General features: G+C 53.1%; 14 protein-coding genes across 14 annotated transcripts; 8 read left to right on the top strand and 6 right to left on the bottom strand.

Moving 5' to 3' along the window:
- Positions 1 to 774: 774 nt before the first annotated feature.
- Positions 775 to 1,804, top strand: ASPVEDRAFT_142274 (uncharacterized protein; the record flags this gene model as incomplete). Its single annotated transcript, XM_040807821.1, has 3 exons — positions 775 to 886; positions 944 to 1,435; positions 1,479 to 1,804. The coding sequence occupies 3 exons, from the start codon at positions 775 to 777 to the stop codon at positions 1,802 to 1,804; spliced, it is 930 nt and encodes a 309-aa protein (XP_040673437.1).
- A 248-nt stretch (positions 1,805 to 2,052) lies between these two features.
- ASPVEDRAFT_33877 (putative extracellular cysteine-rich protein) lies at positions 2,053 to 3,293 on the bottom strand (the record flags this gene model as incomplete). The annotated part of the gene is made up of 7 exons (XM_040810794.1): positions 2,053 to 2,223; positions 2,284 to 2,517; positions 2,577 to 2,813; positions 2,873 to 2,890; positions 2,955 to 3,047; positions 3,100 to 3,117; positions 3,177 to 3,293. 7 exons carry the CDS (start codon positions 3,291 to 3,293, stop codon positions 2,053 to 2,055), a joined length of 888 nt encoding a protein of 295 aa, XP_040673436.1.
- Positions 3,294 to 8,049: 4,756 nt separating this feature from the next.
- ASPVEDRAFT_88911 (uncharacterized protein) lies at positions 8,050 to 8,595 on the top strand (the record flags this gene model as incomplete). Its single annotated transcript, XM_040818450.1, has 1 exon — positions 8,050 to 8,595. The coding sequence occupies one exon, from the start codon at positions 8,050 to 8,052 to the stop codon at positions 8,593 to 8,595; it is 546 nt and encodes a 181-aa protein (XP_040673435.1).
- A 29-nt stretch (positions 8,596 to 8,624) lies between these two features.
- ASPVEDRAFT_142292 (uncharacterized protein) lies at positions 8,625 to 11,743 on the bottom strand (the record flags this gene model as incomplete). Its single annotated transcript, XM_040807823.1, has 7 exons — positions 8,625 to 9,044; positions 9,095 to 9,178; positions 9,230 to 9,375; positions 9,423 to 10,285; positions 10,335 to 10,372; positions 10,417 to 10,534; positions 10,581 to 11,743. The coding sequence occupies 7 exons, from the start codon at positions 11,741 to 11,743 to the stop codon at positions 8,625 to 8,627; spliced, it is 2,832 nt and encodes a 943-aa protein (XP_040673434.1).
- A 403-nt stretch (positions 11,744 to 12,146) lies between these two features.
- On the bottom strand, positions 12,147 to 14,057 carry ASPVEDRAFT_142742 (flavin-containing monooxygenase; the record flags this gene model as incomplete). The annotated part of the gene is made up of 3 exons (XM_040807864.1): positions 12,147 to 13,386; positions 13,434 to 13,718; positions 13,771 to 14,057. The coding sequence occupies 3 exons, from the start codon at positions 14,055 to 14,057 to the stop codon at positions 12,147 to 12,149; spliced, it is 1,812 nt and encodes a 603-aa protein (XP_040673433.1).
- A 314-nt stretch (positions 14,058 to 14,371) lies between these two features.
- Positions 14,372 to 16,768, top strand: ASPVEDRAFT_88908 (uncharacterized protein; the record flags this gene model as incomplete). Its single annotated transcript, XM_040818449.1, has 1 exon — positions 14,372 to 16,768. One exon carries the CDS (start codon positions 14,372 to 14,374, stop codon positions 16,766 to 16,768), a length of 2,397 nt encoding a protein of 798 aa, XP_040673432.1.
- A 21-nt stretch (positions 16,769 to 16,789) lies between these two features.
- On the bottom strand, positions 16,790 to 17,460 carry ASPVEDRAFT_372462 (uncharacterized protein). Its single transcript, XM_040811425.1, has one exon. It carries the CDS (start codon positions 17,437 to 17,439, stop codon positions 16,810 to 16,812), a length of 630 nt encoding a protein of 209 aa, XP_040673431.1. The 5' UTR covers positions 17,440 to 17,460; the 3' UTR covers positions 16,790 to 16,809.
- A 207-nt stretch (positions 17,461 to 17,667) lies between these two features.
- ASPVEDRAFT_202613 (uncharacterized protein) lies at positions 17,668 to 18,843 on the top strand (the record flags this gene model as incomplete). The annotated part of the gene is made up of 5 exons (XM_040809379.1): positions 17,668 to 17,861; positions 17,917 to 18,013; positions 18,063 to 18,145; positions 18,193 to 18,590; positions 18,647 to 18,843. 5 exons carry the CDS (start codon positions 17,668 to 17,670, stop codon positions 18,841 to 18,843), a joined length of 969 nt encoding a protein of 322 aa, XP_040673430.1.
- A 26-nt stretch (positions 18,844 to 18,869) lies between these two features.
- ASPVEDRAFT_155461 (putative quinol monooxygenase) lies at positions 18,870 to 19,639 on the bottom strand (the record flags this gene model as incomplete). The annotated part of the gene is made up of 4 exons (XM_040808461.1): positions 18,870 to 19,136; positions 19,168 to 19,353; positions 19,407 to 19,537; positions 19,586 to 19,639. 4 exons carry the CDS (start codon positions 19,637 to 19,639, stop codon positions 19,091 to 19,093), a joined length of 417 nt encoding a protein of 138 aa, XP_040673429.1. The 3' UTR covers positions 18,870 to 19,090.
- A 182-nt stretch (positions 19,640 to 19,821) lies between these two features.
- ASPVEDRAFT_88904 (uncharacterized protein) lies at positions 19,822 to 20,616 on the top strand (the record flags this gene model as incomplete). The annotated part of the gene is made up of 2 exons (XM_040818447.1): positions 19,822 to 20,275; positions 20,351 to 20,616. 2 exons carry the CDS (start codon positions 19,822 to 19,824, stop codon positions 20,614 to 20,616), a joined length of 720 nt encoding a protein of 239 aa, XP_040673428.1.
- A 627-nt stretch (positions 20,617 to 21,243) lies between these two features.
- On the top strand, positions 21,244 to 22,904 carry ASPVEDRAFT_88903 (uncharacterized protein; the record flags this gene model as incomplete). The annotated part of the gene is made up of 3 exons (XM_040818446.1): positions 21,244 to 21,428; positions 21,505 to 21,768; positions 21,815 to 22,904. The coding sequence occupies 3 exons, from the start codon at positions 21,244 to 21,246 to the stop codon at positions 22,902 to 22,904; spliced, it is 1,539 nt and encodes a 512-aa protein (XP_040673427.1).
- A 310-nt stretch (positions 22,905 to 23,214) lies between these two features.
- ASPVEDRAFT_142668 (FAD-dependent oxidoreductase) lies at positions 23,215 to 25,125 on the bottom strand (the record flags this gene model as incomplete). The annotated part of the gene is made up of 3 exons (XM_040807858.1): positions 23,215 to 24,257; positions 24,309 to 24,538; positions 24,590 to 25,125. The coding sequence occupies 3 exons, from the start codon at positions 25,123 to 25,125 to the stop codon at positions 23,215 to 23,217; spliced, it is 1,809 nt and encodes a 602-aa protein (XP_040673426.1).
- A 228-nt stretch (positions 25,126 to 25,353) lies between these two features.
- On the top strand, positions 25,354 to 25,975 carry ASPVEDRAFT_372240 (uncharacterized protein). Its single transcript, XM_040811420.1, has 2 exons — positions 25,354 to 25,904; positions 25,956 to 25,975. The coding sequence occupies exon 1, from the start codon at positions 25,521 to 25,523 to the stop codon at positions 25,812 to 25,814; it is 294 nt and encodes a 97-aa protein (XP_040673425.1). The 5' UTR covers positions 25,354 to 25,520; the 3' UTR covers positions 25,815 to 25,904; positions 25,956 to 25,975.
- Positions 25,976 to 26,084: 109 nt separating this feature from the next.
- ASPVEDRAFT_33866 (alpha/beta hydrolase) lies at positions 26,085 to 27,040 on the top strand (the record flags this gene model as incomplete). The annotated part of the gene is made up of 2 exons (XM_040810793.1): positions 26,085 to 26,242; positions 26,293 to 27,040. The coding sequence occupies 2 exons, from the start codon at positions 26,085 to 26,087 to the stop codon at positions 27,038 to 27,040; spliced, it is 906 nt and encodes a 301-aa protein (XP_040673424.1).
- Positions 27,041 to 27,155: the final 115 nt, after the last annotated feature.

Below are 27,155 nucleotides of genomic sequence, written 5' to 3'. Positions count from 1 at the left end.
GTGCCACTGCTCGCCGAGATTCGCCAGCAGATTGCTAAGCAGTTGAAATCAATGCCAACGCTGAGACCGCCGTCCCTGATAATATGAGTTCCTATCAAAGGAAGACATTGCGCTTGTTTTGGATACCGCGTTGTTTTGGTTCCCTTGTGTCGGTGGGTTTTCTGCCTGACGACAACCTCACCGTCTCATCATCTCACCATCTCTGACCACAATCAAATGGAGGACCACTGATCTCTTCCACGCCTTTGCCTCGAAATCACATCGTTCTGATTGACTGAAGGCAAGGAAATACCCGTTCGCTACCGGTAACACGGCAGCTTGTGTGGACCCCGGTCTCTGGCGTGGTGGAACACTGACAGAACCTGACGGCCGGCGAGAAGCAACGGTGGATCCGTTCATGAATCGATTGGAGACGTGAGTCGGGGACAGTTTAGTTTCTGTTTGTTAATCTGGTGGCTCCTCCACCTGTTGGCGACGGTCAATGGTTCGCACGTACGAACAGGGGGTCGACATGCAGGTCTGTCGCGCCCGTGAAAGGCTGCGAGACAAGACTACAAAGCCAGACGAGAATACTCTGCGATGCTGATTGCTCAATGCTTCATTTCGCTAACGCCTCGGCTGATTGCTATCGCCGTCCGCTCTTCACTGTCCATGCGCCCGCGCCGTTGTTAATTTAACTGCCCCTCCCTCGGACTTCCCCTCTCGCTCTCGACCTTCCTTCGAGGCGATCGGTCTCTTCTCCTGTTCTCTTCAACAACAACGACAACAGCAGCCATGGCCCATCTCGTCCTAGACCCGGCTCTTCTTTCGTCGCTGAACGACAAGGTCGTCGTCCTCACCGGAGGCGCGACGGGAATCGGTCGCTCGGCCGTCACTCTCTTCCGCCGTAAGTTGCCGCGACGACTCTACCAGACGCAACACAACTAACTGACTGTTTTGCTAGAGAATGGTGCGAAGGTTGTCTTCGGTGACATCGCCCATGAAGCCGCCCAAGAAGTCCTCTCCTCCCTCGGCCCAGACCACATCCACTTCGTCCCCTGCGACTCAACTTCCTACGCATCGCAACTGAATCTCTTCCGCACCGCCCACTCGCTGTACGGTCGCATTGACATCGTGGCTCCCGTCGCAGGCGTGGCGAACCCAAAGTCCATCTTTGACCCGGACGCCGATATCAACGAGGAGCCGTCGATGCTAGAAATCAACGTCAACACGATCGGATCGCTGTTTACGGCCCGGATTGCGATGCACTATCTGCGCCAGAACAAGGATGGGGGAGATATCGTGCTCATGAGCAGTATTATTGGGTTCAAGGAGACACAGGATCTCGTTCCTTACACGACGAGCAAACACGGTGTTGTGGGTATTATGCGCGGGCTGCACCTGCAGGCTCAGAAGGAGGGTATTCGTGTTAATGTTGTCTGTCCATGGGTGACGAGTATGTCTGTTCGGTATATATGAACGAGTTGACGGCTAATGAGTTGCAGGAACGCGGATGATTGTGGGAATGCAAAAAGGATGGATCGAGAACGGCTTCCCTCTTAACGAGTCCGAAGACGTCGCGCGCCAGATCGTGATCTGCGCCACAGCGAACAGAGGTTCCAACGGGGCTACGCACACCGGTGCAAAGCTGCCCTTTTCCGGCAAGATGATCTATGTTTCGGGCGGCGAGGGGTACGAGATTGAGGACGAACACAAGGCGTTGGAGCCGCAGTGGCTGGGCGAGGAGAACAGTCGAGTTCTTGCTCTCGGTCAGGAGTTTATGGCCAGGCCTGAATTCAGCTGGGATCCGGACAGGGCCAATTGATACTGCCTCATATCAGCAGATTGTCCTTCACATAAGGTGCTGCACTACATATCCTCACTAGTAATTAATCACCGTAGTTCCGCTAACGGGACGTTAATATCAATGATTTCAATGCCATTATCTACCAGCAGATACAGGATTGATTGCTAAATGCGAAAAGAAAGAACACTGAATTTCTTCAACAGGAATCAAAAGTAATTTTCACCCCCAGCATCTCCATCTCTCATCATCTCTCAGCCAGAGCTTCCTCACGCAGTAGGCTCACAACATCCCCAGCAGCCTTCCTTGCCAGTAGGGGCTTCGCCAGCAGGACATTCGGGCTTCTCAGGCCTGCAAACAGCAAGGCAGGCTTCTTTTTCAGCAGGACTGACGTTCTCCTCGGTGGACTTTTCGACAGGCTGGCAGCAGCCCCAGCAGCCCTAATATTCACTCATTAGTCTGGTCCTTTGTACTTTATATAGTAAGATGACATGACATACCTCGCCACCAGTAGGAGCCTCGCCGGCAGGGCATTCAGGCTTCTCGAGCTTGCATTCCAGGGTACACGGACGGGTCTCGGGAATAGGCTCACAGCATCCCCAGCAACCTTCCTGGCCAGTGGGAGCTTCGCCGGTAGGACATTCAGGCTTCTCGGGACGACAGACATCGGTGCAGATCGTCGTATCGTTGGCCCTTGTTTCGTTCTGAATCGGTTGGCAGCATCCCCAGCAGCCCTTGTATAGTGTTAGGCATAAAACGAAGGAAGAATAGAATAGGGTTTGGTGTCACATACTTCGCCGCCAGTAGGGGCCTCGCCAGCGGGACACTCGGGCTTCTCGAGCTTGCATTCTAAAGTGCAGGGACGCGTAGTAGGAATAGCCTCGCAGCATCCCCAGCAACCTTCGCTGCCGGTGGGTGCCTCTCCGGTAGGACATTCGGGTTTTTCGGGGCGGCAGACGTCGATGCAGACGGTTGTCTCGTTGGCGGGGACACGGGCGTTCTTGACTGGCTGGCAGCAGCCCCAGCAGTTCTGAAACGATGTTAATCGGGTTCTGGTGCAGATTTAGTTATATCTTGATGTGTTCATACCTCGTTGCCGGTGGGTGCCTGTGGTAGATGATCGTCAGTGGGGGGATGTATAGCAGAAGTATCTTGAAGAGCATCAACATACCTCGCCTTCAGGACATTCAGGCTTCGGGGGACGACATTCTGTGGTGCAGACGTCGGCTCTGGCCACGATGGGCTTGCAGCAGCCCCAGCAGCTCTGAAACAATTGTTACTCGTGCTGTTTGTGATGGTTTCAGGTTGGAACATACCTCATTGCCACTGGCAACCTGTTCCTTATCAGCATGATAAAACAGAAGGAAACAGAATGGAAGGGAACACAACGTACCTCGCCATCAGGGCAGTCAGGCTTCTGGGGACGGCAGACGGTCGTGCAGAAATCCTGAGGCAAGGCCACGGCCATCGCCAGGGAAGAAGCGAGTGCGAGAATTGAAAGGCGAACCATTGTGATTCGAGTATGATAATACAATATCAGAAATCTGAAGAGTTCGATCCTGCAAGAGTATGAACGAGAATGATAGACAAAGGAAGCGTTAACAGTAGGTAGAAATAGCCTGTTTATATACGAAGTGTTTGGGCCCCACCAGTAGGGAAAAAAAAGAAGGATCAGCAGCTGAAGAGGCTATGCATTCCTTAATTCACTCTATTCTTGTCCAGGAGTTCATTCACCTGCAGGATGCACACACCATGCACTTCCCTGCCTGCTCCACCCGGAGTCTGACCTTGATGCCGAGGATCAGGCATCCCGCTCCGCTCCGTTCCCATTCAGGCTGTCGTGTCAGGGCCTGGAGGGCTGGCCCACGGGTGAGTGGCCTTATTCGAACTCCTTTAGCCACCAGGATGCTCTCCACCAGTTAGATTACAAAGGAAGAGGCTGCCCAGAATGGGTGAATATGCTGACGGCCAAGCCAGACACGGGGCTGGAGTGGATACGAGCTGGCTTGGCTATTTGTGAAGAGTCCCTTATTGAAGCTCTTCATTTCCCCGGATTCTGGCGCAATATCGGGCCCTTGCAATGTGGTCGGGACATTTACGAGGCATGGAGGGATACGAAGTGGCGCCCACATTCACAACGAGGGCTCTGACCACGAGCGCCAAATACCTGAACATGACACACTTGCCAAGACGGTCTGCCCGCCTGAACATGGTTGACGCTGGAATGAGGGCTGAAATTGTTTGTATACGAGGATTCGTTCAGCGCCGGTGTCGGGAGGCCTGTGAGGCTGTGACAGGGCCATTCACCTGGCGAGAAGAGTCCGAGAATAGATCTGAATCGAACAATTGGAATACCAATTGCAGGCTCTGATCCTGAAAATAAAAACAAGACCAGTCAGATTCCACAGCCAAGAACAGGTGCTCGAGAAAGTTAATCGGTTGGCGACAGGGCGATCCTTCGATCTCACCGTCCCAACTCCAGCGCAGAATAAGGACTAAATCGGATCCAAGCTGCGGCAAGCTGTGACACAGGGCTGTGAGAGTGAGACCTGCAGTCAGACTGCTGATCGTCAGTGAAGCTGGAGGAAGCGTTTATTTCAACACAGCATGATCTGCATCAAGGCCAGACAGCCCTGAAACATGTGGAATACGAGAACTCCGACGCAATTGGCTGTCACAGAGTCCGGCTATTCCTGAAACGTACAAGAATGCTAAAGACTGCATAAAAATAAGCCGAGTGAACCAGTTACCGCGGCGTGGGACTTATTCGGGCCGGCATTGGGAGACAACAGCCTGAGGAATGTGCCTAGGCATGCAAGGGCTGACCGTCATGAGCAGACTCTTTGCAGATACAGATTCCAGATTTATTGGTTTACGATTTTGTGCTCAGCTGCTGACGCTGAACTGCACCGAAAAAGAACAGACGTTCATACTGCCACTGCTGGAGATAGAAGTACCAATAGCCAACAGCAATAGGATAATACCAATATAAACGAGCAAGTCATAGTAGACTATAGCTGAAATCACTGCTTACATGTCCATGCTTCCATCACTAACGAATCTTCATCCACTGCATCCCCTGCTGCACCCCCTGCTGATTGAGAAGCTGCTCCATGCCTTTATGGCCCTTCTGCTTCGCAAGGTCAAGCGGAGTGCGTCTGTCACTATTCTTAGCCTTCAAATCGGCCCCAGCTCGTATCAGCCCCTGGGCTATCTCCACATGGTTCTCATAGCTTGCGAAATGCAAAGGCGTCCAGGCACCATCTGTGACGATCTTCGGGTCAGCCCCCCATGAAAGCAGGAACTGCACCATGCTGGTGCTGCCGTTGTCGGCTGCCGTAGCCAACGGTGTGAAGTTGGATATTGTCCTGGCTGAAATGTCAGCCCCGTTCTCCAGCAGCGCCGTGGCTATCTGCAGCTGGTTCTTCTCCGCCGCGGCGTGCAGTGCTGTCCACCCCTTGTCGTTCGCGGCCTTGGTATTTGCACCGCGTCGGATCAGAGCCTTGACTGTGTCTCGATATCCCTCTCTCGCGGCTATCCCAATTGCTGTCCACCCCCCTGCATTCTGGTTTCGGGTTTCAATGTCTGCTCCGTGTTGCAGCAGCAGCTCGATAACCGCAGTATGCCCGTTCGAGGCTGCCAACGTAAAGGCAGACCACCCATCATTGGTATGCATGCTGACCTGCGCGCCCCGTCGCAGAAGCAGCTGGGCTATCTCGAGGTGGCCAAACTCACAGGCCGAGATCAGCGGCGTCCGCCCAGTCGAGTTCCGCGTCGTTATATTCGCTCCACAGGCGAGGAGGTGCTTCACTGCCTCGAAATGCCCGTTCCTGGCTGCTGCATGCAATGGTGTCCACTTGTTCTCGTTCTGCGTATTGGGGTCAACTCGCGCTTCGAGAAGCAATTCCACTACCGCAGCGTATCCATCGACTGCCGCTGTATACAGTGGTGTCTGGCCGGTGCTGTCTTTGGTCGTTCTGTCCACGCCGTGTTTGAGCAGAGCCATGACAATATCCACGTACCCCCCGGAGGCCGCTGTGTTCAGGGGTGGGTATCCGGTCTCGGTTGGGATCGTGGGGTCTGCACCCTTTTCAAGAAGCGCCTTGACGACTTCAAGGTGTCCATGATTAGCAGCGGCATTGAGTGGGGTGAATTTGCTCTCAGTCGAAGTCGGATTAAGCTCTGGATCGTGTTCCAGCAGGAGCTTTACCGTCTCTGTATGGCCATTTCTAGCGGCATAGTATAGGGCTGGTACTCCAAAGTCCGTGGGAGCGTTGATATTAGCAGCAGCACCATGTTCCAACAGAACCTTGACCACCTCGGAAAAGCCCTCGTCAGAGGCAGCTGTAAGTGGCGTCCAGCCATTAGCGCTGACTGTATTGACATTTGCCGAGCCCTCTTTGCACAGGTACTTCACAATATCGAGATGATTCTCCCAGGCCGCTCTTTGCAGGGGACTTATTTTGTGCTCATACGGAGCTGCGGATGTATCAGCGCCATGATCAACAAGCATCTTGACGATTTCGAAATATCCATCCTTGGCCGCACAGTAGAGAGGGGTTTGCCCGTCTTCTGACGGCTGGTTTGGATCTGCGCTGTGCTGGAGTAAAATCCGCACTGCCTCCGGCTGGTTGAAGTTGACGGCTGCATTCAGGGGCGTAAAGCCGGTCGAATTGCCAGATGTATAGTCCCCACCGTGGTCAATCAGATACTTTAGGATCTCAGTGTTTCCAGTGTTAGCTGCCGAATAGGCAGGGGACTGGCCCCATTCTCCGGTAGCGAGGATATCAGCACCGATTGAGACGAGTCTTTTGATCTCTGCCAGATTGCCGGTGCGCGCAGCGACATTGTATGGAGAGGGATCAGGTCCGTCATCGGAGTCTTCTTCGGAGTCCGAGTACATAGCCTGTGCGTATGATGGAGGGGGCATGCCGTGACTGTCTTCTTCTTCTTGTTGTTGTACTTGCACCTGCGTTACAGGGCCTGGCAAGGTGTCCGAGGCCATGAAGGAGTAGAAGGCCTTTGCGGATTTTGTCAGGCCTTCGAAGGAGAGGAGCATGGCATTCTTCTCAATGTCTTCCTCGGTGGTAACAAAGGAAATCTTCCTGGTCTTTTCGGTTGCTTCCGCCAGGTTCTTGATCTCAATATCAAGGACGGTGAGGGGCGCTTGCTTAACCTCGTATGGAGATCCGCCCTGCAGAGTCATACACCTGAACAGCGGTTTAGCGACTAACTAAAATAGTAGAAAAGGAGTATTACATTCTCATAATATTCATCCCCACTTTTAAAGCAGTCGTATGATATCCAAGACAACCCCGAAACGTCGCTATGGATTTGACATGGAGACCCAGGGTCCACGCTTTTGCATGGACCTTGAACAACCTGCGCTTCTGGCCACTATTCACAACGGGCTCAACCTTCGCCTTGAGCACCTTGAGGGTGATATCAGCGCGCTCAAGCGAGCTCTGAACCGCAACCCACATCCCGAAACTGGCGGACGGGTGCATCATCAGGGCTGCTGAGTGGGATCTCCATGTGCTACTGATCTCGTCGAGGACGGGAAGAGCCTCTCGGAGGGTTTGCCCGAGGCCTGCTACAGTCATGTCCGAGTCAGGGACTTTGTCCCGGACTATACCGTCCGCGAACGAGATGAGCTGGTGGCGTTAGCTCCTGCTTGGTAGGAGGCGCGGCGGGGCATACCTCGCAGCATAGTGTCCTGAGATTCCACGACGTCGCTGCAATGGATAACGGGTCCATGATCACAGATTATTTATCCTGAGTTTGCGGCGACGTCCAAAATCCAAATATTATATGCAGCCTCATCCGGAGGCTGAGTGCGAAAAGGGACCTCGTATCCAGCACCACGTGAATTTCTTAATTGACGATCCCCTCGTATTCCAAGAGTTGATCAGCCTTGGCCTGCCTGATGGAGAATTTGAACACATTTTGATTTGTCCAGTTGTAGTGGAGTGACATGTGGTTGGTTGGGATATGCATGTTGTCGTTTCAACAAGGCGACAGACGGAAGCACCTCAACCCACATGGATTGACCAAGAAGCGGCACATACAAATGGAAAATACAGAAAATACGCGAGGTTTTGAGTTTCAACTGACGTTCTTGACTTCTTGTGTTCCTGGTATTCAACTTGCTGGATTCTCTCGTTCATTCGCATCCAATCAATCAATAAATGCCGTCCATCGGCGCCTACAGGACCGGCTACATATAAATAGACCTCTCCTCTCCTCAATCCTCAACTGATCCAACCATGACTGAATTCAAACCAATCCATTTTATCCCTGAAGCTCGCCAGGAGCACATTCTCTCTCTCACCGTTCAGCGCATCATAGCGGCACCGCACCACCAAGACGCCGGCACAAACCACTGGTGCTTCTACCTCGTCGTCTCCCCCAGCACCTCTATCAAACTCGACTGTGTGCCCAGTTATTCAGCCCCCAGCGACATCCTCCCAGGCGGGTCCAAGGCGTACCTGATTCTCTCCGAGCTCGACTACTTGGTACCTGATGATGTTGAAGCGACATTCAATCTCGACGTCCCGACGGATATCGGTACAGAGATCACAGTCGACGATATTCTGGAGGTTCTAATCGATAATAATCGCCATATGTACGGGTTCGACAGTAATGGGGCAGGATGCCGGTTCTGGGTCACGGAACAGCTGGAATTCTTTTACGACGCTGAATATCTGGTGGATGGGACGCAGGTTCAAGCCGTCAAGGCTGCGTTGGTGAAATTGTGGCCGGAGCAGACACCCTTGGAACTTGACAAGGGTGCTTATTACGACAATTTCTAGATATCTCTGGGAAATACAGTCTAGTCAGATTATTCCAATTCAACATCTGGCCAGCAATCAGCAACCAGCCCATCTTGAACAGCCGCCACCACCGAGCCCTCGCCCCTCAATGGATCACCTTCCCAGACCACAAATTCACTATCCCGAATCTGAGATTCAGAATGAAGCCCTAGAATCTTTTCAATATTCGTCGATACGAGCGCTATCGCTTCTTTATCCTCGAGCCCGGCATACTTCCCCGCCCAGCGAGCCTCTCGTGCCAAACCGTGAATCTTGGAGTCGTCCGTAACTGCTAAACCGATCTGTACTCCAGCATCGATTAAGACTTTGGCGGGACTGTCACTCAGGGGTGGGCCAGGAAGGACATCCTTCTTCTCCCAGGTATCTGGCGCGCCACGATTACCCGTGAGGATGACCGGAATGCCGGCCTCTGCGAGCGGTTTCGCAACCTAGACATATGAACAACTGAAATAATATAATAAATATAAGAGACGCTTACCAGTATAGCTCCATGCCCGCCGTAGATCACCAGACTCACCGTAGGGAAGTCGCGTTTGATCAGAATCAGCTGCGCAATGTCATCCTATAGAGATAGTTAGCATTGGGCTAACTCCATGTAAAGATGGTCAATTACCTGATTATATGCCTGTACTACGACAGGAAGAGATCCATTTGCAGCCTTCACATATACACCACCGCTCGTTGCACTGCCTTTCTGACCCTGTTCCAAGATGCGACGCACGTACTCGATCCCAGAACCAACAGTCGGCGTGCCATTGTCTATACCGCGTTAGCCACCATCCAAATGGCAGTCCAGGATTGCTCACCCCTGGCATTTTGTCCAACCGCAAGATGAAGCGCGACATCGTCACTCCAAACCCCCTTATCCAAGATCGTCACATTCTGACCAGTACGTATACCAACACTCACACCCTGAATAACACCACTCCCATGCGGTGGAGAGACAGCCTTCGTTACGCCTCCAATCCGCGCTCTATTAAAGGCCCGGCCATGCAAATGAGCACTGTATTTTGCGAAGTGAACGTTGTTTTCGTCAAGCAAGTCCCCGCTGTGGCCCGCCGAGCCGTCCCCCGTAGATGGCTCAGATGGGATTTCCTGGATACCTAGGTTATTTCCAAAAGCGATGAGACCCGGTGTGATGTGTCCGTCCTTGAGTGGGATTTCTGTGAAATCTTCCGCTGTTAGAAATCGGCTGAGACAATTTGATCGTGAGCCCAGGCAGGAGATTCGCTTGTTTTTAACCAGGAGGACGAGGTTGTCGATTCCCTGCTCGTCGGTGCTCGGGCTGTCCATTAATGACTTTGTTATACCGGTGAAGAGGACTGGCCGGTGGTCTTGGATGCGTGTGCAAATTTCGTTTCGCTCCTCGGTGCCAATATGCGGACGTATTGCTGGTGCATCTCTAGTACGTGCCATGCCTGACTTGCTGGTAGTTTGACCGGTAATATCTTGATTCTCTAACAGCGGACGACCGTCAATAAAAACCTCAGCTGGGTTCGCAGCGACTTGAAGGGGATGGTCATCCCACACGGCAATATCGGCGTCGTATCCCGGTCGAACGAATCCGATTCGGTGGCTTTGCTGTATGGAACGAGCTGGCACTGAGGTTACAGACTGGAGGGCCTTATCAGCAGGCAGACCATATGAATGGGCGATAGAAGCTTGATCACTGTTTGACATCAATATTCAGCACACAGGAGTAGGTGCCTTTTACATACAGGAGATATTTGGCATTATAGTTCTCAGCGCCGTGGTCCTAACAGTGTTAGAGAAGGAAGGCTTCATACTTGAATGACCTACCGATTTCAAAGCAACTTGGAGGCCATGATCGTTCAGTATCTTCGGTCCGCGTAGACTCGCTCCAAACGCTTCTGCCTTGTAGAATGCGTGTTCGGCAAACGTTGCAATTGTAACATTCCTATACTGGTTAATAATGGATCAGATTGTCAAGTATATGTACTTACGGTTCCCACTGTTTCAATAACCCAGGTACCTGCCACGCCTCCAGCGCATGGTGAAAGCCCCTTATATGCACGCCAAACTCATGCAGAACCGACAGCATCCGCTCCAGGTCTTCAGGGGTATAGCAATGAACGTTGACATTGAGTTCACCCCTCAGAAGGGCCAGTAAAGTGTCGAGTTCGAATGAATCCGGCCGATCCCCTTGTCTCAAAAGGAACTGTGATATCTCCCTCGTCCGCGTATATCTGCTACTTTTCTCGACCTGAACTGCCGCTCGACACCAAGCATCCTGATCCCTCTGTATCTCCCTCGCCCTTGCAAGCTCCTTTCTCAAGAGCCACGCAAGTCCAAGCCTCGTATGCCCATAAACCCTCCTCGGATTCTCCCCACAAGCCATCTTCAAATACCGCTGCCTCTGCTTCTCAGGGATCCCATGCTGCAGTAACAGCTCCTCAATAACAGGCTCCCCATCTGCACCAGGAAACGGCAAATTCTTAACCGGATACGCCTCACCACCGACAATATTTGCCGATCCCGGGAGCGCAAGCGACGACGTAACGCCCCCAGAGGCAATAATGCGAATTGCCGGATCCGAAGCCGTGAATCCATCCAGGGCGCGCACGAACGGCGTGATGGGCCCTAGCAACGGACGCTCGTTTATATCTGCTGTCCCAGATAAGGCCGGGTAGGGTGACTCCAGATGATGCGAGTGCATGTCGACCAGTCCTGGGGTTACATGTTTCCCGTGGATGTTGATGACCTCTGCGTTGTGCGGGAAAGAGGAATCGTTCGAGCCAGAAGGAATAACAGACCAGATTACACCGGCGTCGAATATTATGTCGACGAACTCGGGAAGAATGGATTCTCCGTCGAAAAGGGTTGCGTTTTGCAGTATGATGGGGGTCTTTTGGCCGGAGATGGGATTCCAGCGAGGGTTCTGCCTGTCGCTGCTTGGGTCGGCTTGCTGCGCTGGCAGGGCTGCATTTTCGTGACACTGTTGCAATCCTTCGTAGAAAGAATTCTGAGAAATTGAATTTGTTTGGAATGAGAGGTCGATGGGGCTGTAGACGAAGAGTCCTGCAATGCAGATCGCCGTCACGACTGGCAGTCTCCAACGTCGGGCGCGTCTTCGAGAGCGAGGAGAGGGCTTGAACCTGGAAGCCATAGAGTATCCTCCTTTGCTATCCATCTATTATAACTCTGAATCTGGTATTATAGATATTCTCGTGGATGTTGCTGGATTTGAGAGGGGATGCTCAGCCTGGATTACCCCTCGTTGGAGACATGCACGCCAGTCTTGCGTGACTTTGTGATAGAAAGGTGTCAGAACACGACTCATGTAGTCAACTATTGTCTCTAGTAATGTCTTCGTATTGTCTCCAGATAATGCACATATTATGTCTAATTCCTTTTGTTGCAATTGGGTTATATATATATGGGGTTCGCGCGAATAGAGATCATGGAATGTAGCACCAGCAAGAGCTCAAATAGCCAATTTGATATATTTACTCACTACCAAAGCAATTGATCAAGCGAGTACACGATAGAATTAAAAAACAAGAATAACACTAATCGTGGATATCAGGCATCGTAAATAATCGCCAGTACTCCTCAAAGTCCAGTGTCTGCGTTGCCCCCACGCTCCCCCCCTTGGCCTCTCTGCTACTGAACCCGTTGCCCAGATATGCAAAGCGGTTTGCCCGGGCTTCAGGCAGCCGTTTGATGTGATAATCTTCCCAGCGCGGATTCTTTATTGCCTCCATGAAGTGGAAGGAAGTCCCCCCATAGATGGCCACCACCGGCCCATCCACCGTGCCCCGTTTATACCAGCTGCGACAGCCGCGCGTCCACACAGTCCGTTCCAGATACTGCTGTATATGTTGGTTATACTCGTCATTCGCATCGGCTGATACCTCGAAGCTGCTGATCATCTCCGTCTGCAGCTTCTCAAGCCACTTGTATACGTAGACAGCAGTGGCCTGTATCCCAAGCACCAGCGAGCCGTTACTGATAGGACTGTTGGGCCCGATGAAGGAAAAGTAATTCGGCATGTCTGGCACCGTCATCCCAAAGTAGGCCGTTGGCTGCTCAGCCCATTTCTCAGCGAGGTTGATCCCATGCCGTCCAACGACTGGGAAGGAAGGCTGGAACGAGGTGTCGAACCCCGTCGCACACACAATCGCATCGTACTCCTTCTCCTGGCCAGAGTGAGTAACAATCCCCTTCTCGGTAATGCGCTCTACGTCGTCCCACTGTATGTCGATGTTATCCCGCGTGAGAGCCTCCAGGAATCCAGGCCCCGGTGTCTGCCGGCGACACCCAACAGGGAAATCCGGCAGCAGGTACTGCGCGGCCTTTTGGCCTTTCGGGCTATTTCCCAATCGCTCGGTCATACTCTTGCGGAAAAGCTCCTGGGCACGTTTCTGGACATCACTATCTGCAATGGCGCGGTGGAAGTTCTCGATGCGACGGTCCATGATAGCAGCGCGGTAGTCGCGCAGGAAGTTCGGATCCGTGAACAGCTCCAAGGTCTTATGCGTGAAGTTATACTCCGGGTCCATCTCTGGGTCGTTGGCCGTGGGCTCGTTGATGCCTGGTGCTGGCGAGATCCAGGTTTGCGTGCGCACGTAGACGTCCATCGAGTCGACGACCTTGGCCAGCTGGGGTACAATTTGGATGCCGGACGAGCCGATTCCAATGCTCGCGACTCTCTTGCCTGTGAAGTCGTACTCTTGGTCCCATCGTGCTGAGTGAAGCAGTTTTCCTTTGAACGTTTCAATGCCTTCGATATTGGGCCACTTCCAGTTGCTGCGACAGGTTAGCACACTCCTTAGGGATTTCGGTAGGAAACCAACTTCAGAACACCGCCAGCGTTGATGAAGACATCTACTTCGTCCTTGAAGACCGCTCCATTGCTTTGCTGAACTTGGACTTCCCATTTCGCTGTATCCTCCCTCCAGACGGCAGACTTGATGGTATGTTGGTAGCGAATGTACTGGTTGCAGTCATACTTATCAGCGACCTTGCGCATGTACTCATGGATCTGTTGCGATGTTGCGTAGTAGTTTGGCCAGTCGGGATTGGGCTCGAAGCTGTATGCGTAATTGTGTGCTGGGATATCACACTTGCAACCAGGATAGCTACAAGACCGAGTTTAGCTTCTTTCCATAGCAACTAATGTAATTAACATACCGATTCTCAAGCCACGTTCCTCCTAGATCTTGGTTTCGCTCGTAGATCACCAGCTCGGCATTTTTGCCTGCCATTTTCTGACTGAAGACAATGGCCATCATCAGGCCCGAATACCCTGCGCCCATGCAGGCAACCCGAATGGGACGGCGCGTGCCGATGGGCTGTTCGACAATTTTGTAGGAGGGGTCTAGGTCAGAAGCAGCTCTTGTAGAATGGTTTTTGAATCCATTCTGCTTCAGACTCTGTTGACCACTCCTAGGGTCCTCGACTATTACGGATGGTGCCATTTCGTCAGGATTGGCAGTTCTAGCTGTCCTACATACAGTACGAGGGAGGAGTAACAGATATATCAACCCATTTACATCGAGTGTATCACGACATCACAGGAAGTCAATGTCCGGTGGATTTCCCCTCTCCATGCCAAGCGGACTTGTATCTCCGACATGACTCGCGCAGTTGGAGATCTTCCCCAGATTCTCAACACACGGCACTTGCTCGGCACTCACCCCGCACTGAGAGATCCTTGCTGATGTACCTCGGGCATTCGATTCTTGTGCACTTCTTTGATACAGACAGAGACAGAACACGAGAGAACAGCCCAATGCCAGCTGAGACACACAAGACACGGCAGCGCGTGTCGAAGCAAGTCTCCAGAACATGCAAAACCTGCACCCCCTGTCGCAGGAAGAAGATCCGCTGCGATGGTGCTCGGCCGCAATGCCTCGAGTGCAGCACAAACGGGCTGGAATGTGCGTATCCGCAAGATGCCAGGCGAGAGCCGCGACCGTCCAGGACTCGTGTGCAGGTTCTCGAGACGACGGTGCTTGCCATGATGGAACATATGAAGGCCGCTGGGATTGTTCCGCCACAGACTCTTCTTGCGGACTGGATGGATGGGAGCGGGAATAGAGATGGGAGTCAGGAAGGAGATCTGCTGCAGGAACAGCATTCTCAGCACCAGGAAGGGGGTCTGATGCAGCAGCAGCATCCTCACGATCAGAATCTCACCGATCTTGCCTCTATCGCTGTCATGGCCAGGCAATTACCGACCCCGTCCATATCCAGCGCCATGACCGACAAGCCCGACTGCCATCCAAGTATCCACTCGCCATGGGACAGGGAGAACCCGGACATGAACAATATCCAGCTAGGCATGCAGACGGAGGACCGCGAGATTCAAGATACCCACACTACAGACGAAGGATCAGCGATGTCGCCGTGCGAAGCCCGCGTGGCCGGGGCGTTTCTTGAACACGGCTGTGTCTCTTCAGTCCACGGTCTTGCGAGTATTATGAATCCAACATCGAGAGCACAGTATAGGGAAAGCATATCCACGGTAGGCCGGAAGGGCGAGAATGCCATCGCGGCATCCAAAGCGAGGCTCATCAGCAACGCAGCTTTGCAGCGACAACGAGAGCCTCGCATTTTTCGCCATCCATCAAACAAGATAGATCTGGATGGTTGCGATCATGAGCTGGCGATGCACTTGCTGGATGTGCACTTCAACCGACAGCACTACGCCTACCTGATTTCCTATCGCCCGGCAATCACGGAGGGCATCGCGAATGGCGGCGGGCCTTGGGTTAACAAGCTCTTGCTCAACGCGATCTACTTCTCCGGCACACTGTATAGCGATCGACCAAGCCTGCGTGCTGACCTGAGCGACCAGAACAGCCTCGCAGCGTACTTCTACAGGCGCTTCCGCCAGCTGCTGGCCGACGAAATATGCAGCCCTAGCATCCCCACCGCGGTAGCTCTACTGCTAACCAGTGCGACTCTGGTCTCAAAAGGACAGTCTAGCGCCGGCTGGAATCTCTCAGGTGTTGCGTACCGCATGCTCATCGATATGGGATGCCACCTCATGCTCGGCCCCGACTACCAGACCAACCTCACAGCAGGCCATAGCCAGCTGCTGCGTGGCGACCTGGAGCAGGAAATGCGCAAGCGACTGTACTGGGGGGCATTTGTCACTGATGCCACGCAGTCGCTGTACCTTGGGAGGCCGTGTATGTTTGCAACCACCGAAGCCAGGGTGCCTCTTCTGCTGCTGGACACGTTCGAAGAGTTCGAGGACTGGGAGCCATATATTGACCCTTCGTCTCTTGCTGAACCGCCTCCAGCATATGCGCCGCAACCAGCGCATGCCATCTCGACGTTCAACTGTCTTGCTCGTCTTTTTCAGATCTCAGTGCGCATTACGGATCTGTATGGCATCCAGACTATGAAGTGCACCTCGGAGTACCTCCAGCAGACCAAGTCAGCTATCGAGAGAGACTTGGACCAGTGGAATGCCTCTCTACCATCTCATCTGAGGTTCGACCCAGATACAACCTGCACGCCGCCACCGCACCAGATAACACCGCATACAACCTTCCACGCCCTAACCATACTCCTCAACCGCGCATTCCTAGAAGAAGGACACCTCCGCCGCCACAGCGACGAAAGCAGCAGAGAACGAAGCGAGCAGGCATGTATATCAAGCGCACTCGCAATCCAGAAGTTCGTGCGCGCGTACAAGAAAGCCTTTACGCTCCGCCGTGCTCCATTCCTCCTTTCTTACGCGGTGTATAGCGCTGTAATCGTTATTCTACGCCAGGAGCGACACGAGCGCGGACAATTCATGGAGCCGATATCCTTCTTTTGGACCTGTCTTAGCGAGCTACAAGGCGGGTGTAACTTTGGCCTGGAGAAGCCACTGAGCATCCTTCGCGACATGGTGCATGAATTCCAGGTCAGCACTCGGCATGGAGGGCAGTATGAGATACCTCAAATGAACCTGGACGAGACCCTTTTCCCGCAGCCCGTGAGCCGGCAGGAGCCATTCACTGTTGTGGGAGACGACTACGACTACATGGGCATGGGAGCCATGGATCAGTCTGATCCTGTAGGCTTCGACACCTCATCGCCAGGTTTCCTTGCCTCATTGAACCAGCTGGAAAACGACATAACCCAGGATAGTTTATACGGCTTATTTGCGCCTTCGCAGTTACACCTATAACACTATAACAAGTACATAAACTTTCAGATGCAGATACAGATTCACGTCTGCACCACCCTCCACACCCGCCGGATATTGGGCTTCGCCGCATTACTCCTAATCCTCAGCGTCCACTCCGTCACCCCAGCCTGCCACTCAGGCCCACCAAGGCCATTCTGCGCATCATAAAAGTTGAATCCGTAGAAGCTGGCCGTCTCGGCCTCACCGTAGACTCTGGCAAGCGCGTACCGCCGCGCAGCACGCCAACCCGGGACATGGGTTAGCTTTGCACCGTGCTCTTGGTCGTACCAGGCGTGATAGTCGTCCTCCTTCTCCGGACGGGGCGTGGAGCCGTTGATGACGAGGATGGATCCGAGGGGTGGAGGGGTGGGAAGGACGTGCTGAGATTGCTGTGGTTCGCTGTCTCCTGCGTCGCGGCCGTTGATGAACGAGCAGAGGATCCAGGAGGGGGGAGGGGCGGTAATTGCGCGATGGGCCTCGATGTCTGCGTTGTGCAGGTCGGCTGAAGAGAGAAGAGGGGTGATGTCGCGCAGGAAGTAGAGAGTGTTGCCTGATGGGTGCTTGTCGTCGTCTGCTTTGAGTGTGTAGATGGCTTCAATGTCGACGCCGGTCAGTGGTGTCTGTATAGTGGAGGCGTCGGAGAGACGCATGAGTACGCCGGGAGTAGGCATTGTGGCAGAGATGAATTGCAATACAATATTTCAAGACATTGACTGTTATGTTTATGGGTAGTCGTCTATTTAATATAAACCTGTGGAGCATTTACACCGGAACTATATCCACGGTGACGGAACATGCGAGGTATACAGCCGGAGCTTCATCTCCGGCACCGGAGAATTTGTTCCTCAGATAAAACCCACTAGTCCTCGAGAAAGTCTAGGACATCCATCGTACTCAACATGGCCTCTCCACAGATTCCCTTTCCGTCGTTCGACCACCTCCCTCTGCGCGAGGGGGACCCCCCAAACTCAGCCTGGGGGCTCTGGGGACGCGGCCCAGAGAGCGCATTGGGCTCTCTCAACTACTTGACAAACGATCTGGTTCTGAAAAAAATCAAGGAAGAGGTGAAGACGGGCGAGCGGGTTGGTTTGAAGTGCGTTTCTACACCAGCATTTAATATCCAGACACTGATACCTGTTCACCTACAGTTTACCCCTTGACCTGTTCAACCCGCCGTTACTGGGACGAGCGGGCTTCGAGCAGAAAGTCATTGATAAGAACCCATTGGTGGTAAATGACGACGTTGTGAGTAAACCCAGGGATGTGTAATGTGGCTGTATATAACAAGACCCAGATCAGCTTCAACACCCAAGGGAGCTCGCAATGGGACAGCATGCGACACTTTGCGTATCAGCATGACAAGAGGTTCTACAACGGGTACGTAACATAGTAGTCAATGATCGATCGGGACTGATATTTTCCAGCACCACGCAAGCTGATATTCATGCCACTGCATCCACAGTAAACAGCCTGCAGCCCTGGTGCGCTCGCGGACTCGCCGGTCGAGGAGTGCTCATCGACTACGCATCCTATGCGCTGCGTCAGGGCATCGAAATCGACCACTTCGCCCAGCACGCGATCTCGCTCAAGGACGTCCTGGAAATCGCGCAGGACCAAGGGATTGAGTTTCACCGCGGGGATGTGCTGTTTCTACGCACCGGCTATGTTGCAGCGTACAAGAAGCTCGATGCAGCTGGGCGAGAGAGAGTCGCGGGCATCCGCGAGTGGTGTGGCCTGTCTCAGTCGCGCGAGACGACCGAGTGGCTGTGGGAGCGACAGTTTGCTGCTGTAGCTAGTGACTCGCCTGGTTTTGAGGTTCGACGTACGTATCTATATCTACCTTGTTACATAGGTAGTCGCTAACACCTCACGCAACAGCTCCAACTGAGAAGGAATGGCATCTGCACCCGATTCTACTGGCAGGATGGGGAACCCCGATAGGCGAATTGTTTGATCTCGATGTGCTGGCAGAGCAGTGCGCAAAGAACAAGCGCTGGTCTTTCTTTTATACGTCGGCGCCGCTGAACTATAGTGGTGCTGTGGCCTCGCCGCCGAATGCGACAGCCATCTTGTAGAGTAGTATTATATTATATATTCATCTACCTAGAAATCCCAGACATTCAACCCAGGTAGTCCTCATATGGCTATCTAACATGCCCTTCATCATCTCCCACGGCTTTGTAACAGCATCCCGGGCCATTAATCCAGCCCAGGTATCCTTGCTTTCACACCTTATAAAGACCAACAGTCTCTCATCCTCATCCCCTTCTCCTCGATGCAGGACCCAAAAGCTTAGCACACTGCTATCTTGTTCCGCCTCTCTCACGACCCCTTCCAGCTGCCGCAGAACGGATCCCTTCTTCGCAGCCTGTGGGGTCAGCTCTTCAACGACAATATACGTCTGTGACTGTGTCTTTGAAGCCGCCGCCTCCTGAATATTACGCGTGAGGAATCCCGACAACGGTCGCCAGTAGCGAAGGTCGCTGGGCCGCGCGAGCAGGCCCTCCTCCGCCACGGCTGCGCGGAAGGCCTTGTACTCGGTGCTCGCGCGGTGGGTTACCGTGTTGGCCTCGATATCCTCGTATCTATGATCCGTTACCAAAATAATATTACAGGAGTTAAATATTCTAGGGCGTACACTTCAAAACCCCTAACCCAGTGGTGCGGGACGGCGTCGTTGTCCTCGGCGCTGCGGAACCAGGCGTATGCGTGGCACTTGGGCTCGTGGGTGTGCGTAATTGGGGCGATCTTGGATATGTATTCGAGGAACTGTTTAATTATTACTTTGGTAATCGATGACTGTATGTCTGGACGTACCCTGTCCCGTTTTGGCGGGGAGGCGCAGTTGGAGAGGGGGGCGATGATGTACATGACGGGAATTCAGGTTGTATCAATTGGAGTCAAACAGCTAAGGATCAGCTATAAAAGCCGGTTATAAATAATGATACCATCGGTGGAGGCGAGTGGGTCAACGGACATACAAGTCCAGCTCGCCACATATAATCTACCTATGCCATCCACATCAGCAGCACCAACCACTCCACTACGCTACAATGGCAGAGACTCCAATCCTACCAGCCTCATTCTTCTCTCCATCTGTGTCTCTCCCCCCACCCACGCAGCTGCGGTGGTACATGTGCGTCGTGGTAACGCTCTCCTCACTCAACTACCCCGATGTAATCCCCCAAGTCTACGCCCACCTCGACAGCGAGCTCCTATCAACCCTCTCCCCAGAAGACCGCTTCAGCGCCGTACGCAAGCTTCGCGAGGGTCTAATCAAGTCGACTGGTATCGCCGGCGCCGCACGCACCGGCAACGCGATGCGCACTCTCGCCAGGTGTATCCCGGAAGAACTGCAGGAGAAGACGTCGCCGCGCTCGCAGGAGTCGGACACTGTCGCCCGCGAGCGAGGCAAGGCGTTTTGGTCGAGGATTTATGCGCGTAATAAGGCGTTTGATCCCGGGGCGTCGGTGCGGGCGAGTCCTGATTATGCGTTTGTTGTTAGAGGTTGTACCTCCCTCCCTTTTTCTCTTTTCGTTCCTTTAAATTCTAGGTACATATGCTGACACAGCGTGTTTTTAGAGGTGCTTTATGCCCGCATATTCTCCTTTGATGCTGTCATTGACGATTTGTTGACGGGGTATATTATCGTCTCGGCGCTGTATGGGATGGATTGTCCCAACCAGCTGCAGAACCATATGAAGGGGATGTTGATCAATGGGGCTACCAAGGAGGACCTGGAGGAGCTTCGTGATCTTTGTTTAGGGCTGGCAAAGATACTGGGTGTGCGATCTAGACATCCTCCGCCGTTGATCCCAGAGAAGCCGGAGGGGGAGACAAGTGGATGAAGATATTCCAGCCTGATAATAGCAAGACCATGTCATCATCCAGATGTAATTTAGAGTAAATATACTGTCGGACATGTAAACCCTAAGGAAAAACCTCCATTATGCTTTCAAAGACAAGGGCGGCAGAAAGAAATACTCAATAAGCTTGTAACTCCACTTGTTCAGATCAGAAATGTCACAGCTTCCCCCATTCTTCTGGATACGGATAGTCAGATATTCCATTCTTCCAATGGTGGAATCTTCTGAATACTGCTTTTTACCCCAATTTTCCCAGGCCTGTACGTAGCTGATATCGATCTGGCCGGACATACAGTGCCGGCAGTCTTTGTCCCCACAACGAATGACTCGGGGTGCAGCTGAGATTGCGGAGAAACGGGGCTAAATCTCCACTAAATCAATTTAATCCAATTCAATTCGAGCATTTAGGGTTGCAGGAGTGCTGGTCAAGCTCCTTCTGGTCCCAGGCCTACCCCAGAAACCAGGTTAGCCCTCTTCCCCGGGTTCTCATGTCCGCCAGAGGTATTTATACTGATATACCATCGCACTATTCCCTGGTTCCGTCAGACTGGTGCTGGTGCTACTGGTTCAATGCCTGCACTCTCGTCTCTGAGGCCCTCGAAGCCATCCATGGCTGAGCCTGATCAGGCGTCACTTTCTGACGCGAAGCAAAACCCTGAGTCTGACCATCTAGAATACCTCCATGATGGCCTCTCGCAGGACGATGCTGCATTTCTTCACGAGTTCCCACAGACTGCCCACAGGAAGGCATTCCGAAAGGTCGACTTCAGACTCATGCCGATGCTCATGGCCTTGTACTTGATTGCCAACCTCGATCGGCAAGTAGCCGAATCCCTTGTTACATTTAGAATAAATAGCTAACGCCTGCAGAGCTAACCTGGGTAATGCTAAGATTGAAGGACTGGAAGCCGACCTCAAGATGAAAGGAACAGACTACAACGTTGCCAACATGATGTTCTTCATCCCATACATCCTGCTCGAGGTCCCGGCAAATGCCATTCTCATCAGGTTCACCAAGCCGTCTCAATGGATCAGCCTTATCGTCACAGCATGGGGAATTGTGATGACCTGCTCAGGCCTTGTCCAGAACTGGGGTGGCCTCGTAGGCTGCCGTGTCCTGCTTGGAGTGTTCGAGTCAGTAGTCTATTACCATCTTTGAATATATCCTAACTTTCTACAGGGCCGGCTTCTTCCCCGGCGCCGTCTTCCTCCTCAGCCAGTGGTACCCTCCTTACATGACCCAACTGCGCATGGCAATGCTCTACTGTGCCGCCGCCCTGTCCGGTGCCTTTTCTGGTCTCCTGGCTGCGGCGATCGCAGAGATGTCCGGCGTCGGCGGCTACAATGGCTGGCGCTGGATCTTCATCCTCGAGGGAGTCGTCACGATAGGACTGGGAATCGGTGCCTACTTCATCCTCCCCGATTCCCCTTCCCACTCCAAGCGCTGGCTCACGGCTCCAGAGATACGATATCTCAATCTTCTACATCAGAAATTCCGACGCACGCGCCGAGTCGGAGACGACACACAAGATCAAGAAGACGAGGCCGCAATGAACAAAGCGCAGAAATGGAAAATCTTCCTCTCAGTCATAACAGATTGGCAGATCTATTTGCAGGCAATGATATTCATGTCCAGCTCCGTGCCAACTTACGCCCTCAAGTTCACACTCCCCCAAATCATGGTCAACATGGGCTTTTCAAGTACGCAGGCCCAGCTTCTCTCTGCACCCCCCTACGTCGCCGGCGCTATATCAGCCGTCGTCTCCTCGCTCTTCGCAGACAGGGTTACCTGGAGACTACCATTCATAGTCGGACCCCAGCTCAGTCTCATGACCGCGTACGCAGTGCTCTTCAGCTTCAGCGCGGACATTGCCACGCACGTTGCGCTGTGCTTCACATTCGTACACATCGCTACCATCAGCGTCTACCCCATCATCCCTGGGGGAAATACATGGACCGTGAACAACGTGGCAGGCCCGGCGAAGCGAGCGATGGGCGTTGCATACATGATTGCCCTGGGCAACTGCGGTGGCATCATCGGCAGCTTCATTTTCATTGGAGACGAGAGCCCGCGGTACCAGACTGGATGGGGGGTGAGTCTGGGGTTTATATGTGCTGGAGTGTGTGCGGTTTGTACCCTCGGTGTTGTATATACATTGATAAACAGGCGAAGGGGCCGAATAACGGAGGACGAGGTCAGAGAGAAGTATTCTGATGCGCAGTTGGAGAGAATGGGGGATCGCAGTCCGCTCTTCCGCTATACTCTGTAACAGCTTTAGAAATGCTTTGATGACTGGGAAAATCCCGTCCTATGTTGAAGTGTTCACGGTAAAATGCCCATTTGGTAGCCTGTCGTTGTATCTAAAACACATCTTCTTGCTGCAACCTAGGTATATCTTCCTCGATAAACCCATTATAGGAGAGGAACTGTAAGTTCGCTTGCTGGTGCCGGTATACGGACAGCAATTTCCAAGTATTAAACTGTAGATAAAGATTATAAAGCATTCCAAACCAAGTATAGACTTTTACAAATGAATAGTAGCTCCACGCAGTTCCCTAATACAACCCAGAGTGGCCGCCTCACGCAGTAACATCCGGATAACATGCAAACCTCCCATCACCCTCATCCCAGCCAACACCCTGATGCACCATAAGGAGATTAGAGGGATCAACCTCGCGCTTAATCTTCAACAGCCGCGCATAATTCTCCTCGCCCCAGAAAGAGTTAATATGATCGGGCTCCCACGGATCCGCCTCGTTAAGATACGCGCCTGAACCCGGTGTGAATGCCCGAAGAGGCTCCATGACATCGTGCGCGCGCTGCGCAATCCTCTGCACGAGATCCGGGTCATCGATTGAGCCGTCGTATGTTCGGAAGTGCAGGACCTGCCAGATGCCCTCGCGCCAGTGCGGCGCTATCGAGGGGTGCCCGGGGCCACCAGGGAGGTCTGATTCGGGCATGCTCTTCTTGGAGTAGACGGCTGGCATTGTGAGGCAGAGGACGAGGATCTGGAGGGATGGTTCGAGCAGGTTCTGTTGGACGTTTAGGAAGTTGGAGAGGATATCCGAGAGTTCTTCCTGTTTGTCCTGGGTGAAGGACTCGCGTTTGACGATACGGCTGGAGAGAGCCCACGCGGAGCCGGGGAAGATTCCGAATTTCTGGATCTGGACGAACGGGTCGAGGCCCTCGCGGAAGTTCTCTGTGCTCTGGACCTTGACGATGCCGAGGTTGAAGGTCGTTGCGAACTCAGCGAGCGGCTTCATCGACTGCTCGGCTTCCTCATGCGTGAGCAACGGCGTTGCAATAAAGACACCGGTGCCTACACTCAGCATCGTGATATACCCTCCCCAGCCTTCCTCCGCCCACTTCTCCGCGTTCCCAACAAGGATATCCATAAGACGCCGCTGTTGGACGGGGAGGAGGTTCGTGAAGATCATTTCCACGAATTGGGTTTCCTTCTTCGGGTACACGCGTGTTGTCATTTCGGTGATTACACCGAATGTACCGCCGCCACCGCCGCGCAGGGCGAAGAAGATATCCTGGTTCTGGCACCGGTTGGCTGTGACGTGTTTACCGTTAGGGAGGACGGCTTTTAGTTGCTGAACGCTGTCGACGCCGAGGCCTGTATCTTATTAGCTCTTGTAATTGGTGAGCAGGATCGGTTCATCTGTACCTAGTTCGTTGGTGAGCATACTATGCCCACCTCCGGTGATCCAGCCTCCTGCTGCGCCAACAGTGATCGAGCTGCCGCCGACAATGCGATACCCGAGGGGCTCAACAAAGTCATATATACCGCCAAACTGCTGTCCCGCGCCGAATGTAATCGAGTCACCGCTGGACTCGGAGCAGCCGTCGGCGATGAAGTCTTTGTTGAGCTCGATGGGCGGTTGAAGGTTGTGCATCCTACCCAGTTAGCCCTACCTGACAGCCTCACGCAGAGTAAAAAGGGCATACCAAAGAGCCAACGCATCAGGGGCAGAGCTCCTCCCCATATAATCATGCCCCGTGTTCTTCACAACAAGCCTCAGGTTATGCTCTCCGGCAAAAACCAGCGTGCGCTGAACATCCTCCACGCTCTGCACATCCACATACTTTGTCGGCACACTCCCCTGCTCACACTTATCCAAGACCGGCGTCAGAATATCCGGCCGAATCAGTCCAAACGTACAACTGTCCCCCGTCGCCTGACACGCCCCCCACTGCGACTGCACGTAGTATCCGAACTGCCCCGTCGCAAAGGACAAGTCGCCGCCGTCCTGCTGGAGTTTTGCGCACTGGTCGAGGTCTGGTGTTTGCGATTCGCCGTTGTATCGTAAGTAGCAAGGGGCCAGCATGGGCTCGCCATTACGGAGGTGGCCGGAGATTGTCTCGTTCAGGGAGTCCCAGGCGGACTCTGGGACTGAGGCCACGGAGGTTGTGCGTCTTACAGCGAGGGCGAAGGCCTGGCTTGCCAGGGTCGTGAGGAGCACGAGAGTCCGTAGCGGCGCCATGGTGAGGGTCTTCGCTGTGTCTCTGCTGTGAGCTTGAAGAGAAACTGGGCGCATGCTCATTAAAATCCCTTCTTCCAGGCAGCCCACAGTTCACCCCTGTCTTCCTCCTCCTGCTCCATCTATCCCTTGGCATGCTGGCCCCCAATCGACGCAGGGCAAATGAATCAGGCATGATTGGCCCGGAAGGGATTGTCGATCGCCCGATCTGACCAGCTCAATGCGCTATTGATTTAGCGCATGCCATCGCCAAGGAAAAATGTGATTAGTCTTGACTTGCTTTGTGCCTCTGACGAGCGAAGGAAAAGGGAACTGGACTTTTCGTGGCTTTTGGCAGGGGTTCGCTTAGCAGATCGGACTCATCACGAACTGCCGGCTCGCCTATCTTTGCAGGGCCAATGCATGCAGGCATCATTATTAATGAATGCTTCAGGTACCCGCGGGCATTGTCGGCCTCGCCATCCGCAATGTCCCTTGCAAAAACAGCTGTGCGACGACCGTCAGTCTGTTTGCTGGTGACAATCCACTTTGTTTCGGCAGCCCCAGTGATCTTGCGACTCGTGATATATTTTAAATCGACTTTGTTGACCAAATTCTCGAGTGGAAACGTAGATGAGGGGGATTGGGGTTCGGCGCCAGGTAAACTAGATAATCAGTATGCTGGATCTAAATCGTTTCAAAGCCGCCATTGATGAAATACCCACGAAATCGCCAATTGCTTCTTGCTTAGCGGTACTTCTATCTTCGTTGAGTCGCGTTGAAATGTTCTTCTCTCGCGTACGGTATTTATACAGCAATACGTCAGTACCTGACCCCGCTAATACGCGGATCAGATAAGGTCTCCGACTCCGGCGGGATCTGACTAGACGAAACACAACAATTCTTCCTGAATGCCTTCTCGCGCCTTACTGTTCGCTCTTCACTGCCAATCCGATCAATGATCAGAAGCCATACTCAACCCCATGACACAAACCCACAAGCCAACAGGCATCAGTCTGCCGAACTCGGAGCAGTTTTACCTCTCCAACGCCCGTGGCGAGCAGTACCTGATCCAAATATCGTGGCCACTACACTGGAACCAGCATGAGCCGGACACCGACCGTACTCACCTTCCTATCATGTAAAACTCTTCGTCCCGATTTACTCAAGAAATACTAACGGCGAAACCAGATACATCGTCGACGGCAACGCCCTCTTCCTAACAGCAACAGAAGCCCTCTGGCGCCGCCCCGTAGATCCACACTACGCCGGCGGCGGCATAATCGTCGCTATCGGATACCCTCTCGCAGACACAGGGAAGGTCTTTCACCTTTCCCGGCGGAGTTTCGACCTGACACCCCCGACTGATAAGCCGGTAGAAGGGTGCGGGGGCGCGGACATCTTCCTTGATTTCATACGCGACTCTGTGCGTCCCGCTGTGAAAGAGCGGTTTCCCAAAGTCAGTATATCGAGGGAGGCGCTGTATGGACACTCTTTTGGGGGGTTGTTGGCGCTGCATGCGCTCTTCACCCGCCCGGGGATGTTTGATGCGTATATTGCGAGTAGCCCGTCGATTTGGTGGAACGAGAAGTGTATTCTGGACGAGGCGAGGAAGTTTATTGAGAAGATAAAGGAGGGCAAGGCGAAGGATGTGAGTGAGAAACTGCCGACGTTGATGATGTATCTGGGTGGGCTGGAGCAGGATCCGCGGTGGAGGGATGATGAGCCGGACGACAAGTGGCAGGACAGGCAGCGTATGGCGGAGATGTTTAATATGAGGAATAACGTGCGGGAGCTGGTGGATTTGATCAAAGGCGCGAGGCTGCATATGAGCTTTGACGAGTATGCCGGCGAAGACCACGGGACTGTCATGGCTTGTTCGATGAGCAGGGGGTTGACGACGTTCATGGAGTGGCCGGTGCTGAGAAATAAAGATTGAGGCATATAATATATTGATAGATGTATGTTGTGAATTCCCTGTTATGGTTAGTTTTGCTCTGTTCGGGATAATCGCGTGATACACCGTATTGTCATCACCGCCCGTAGGACTTTTT

The sequence above is a fragment of the Aspergillus versicolor genome (genome assembly GCF_001890125.1).
Source record: "Aspergillus versicolor CBS 583.65 unplaced genomic scaffold ASPVEscaffold_13, whole genome shotgun sequence".
Taxonomy (NCBI): Eukaryota; Fungi; Ascomycota; class Eurotiomycetes; order Eurotiales; family Aspergillaceae; genus Aspergillus; species Aspergillus versicolor.
Note: the sequence above shows the minus strand (reverse complement) of the source record. Positions and strands in the feature narration are given on the sequence as shown.

Excerpts from the sequence above, each read along its gene's own strand:
- ASPVEDRAFT_372462 (XM_040811425.1), bottom strand. The coding sequence starts at position 17,439 with ATGCCTACTCCCGGCGTACTCATGCGTCTCTCCGACGCCTCCACTATA.
- ASPVEDRAFT_372240 (XM_040811420.1), top strand. The coding sequence starts at position 25,521 with ATGCATGCAGGCATCATTATTAATGAATGCTTCAGGTACCCGCGGGCA.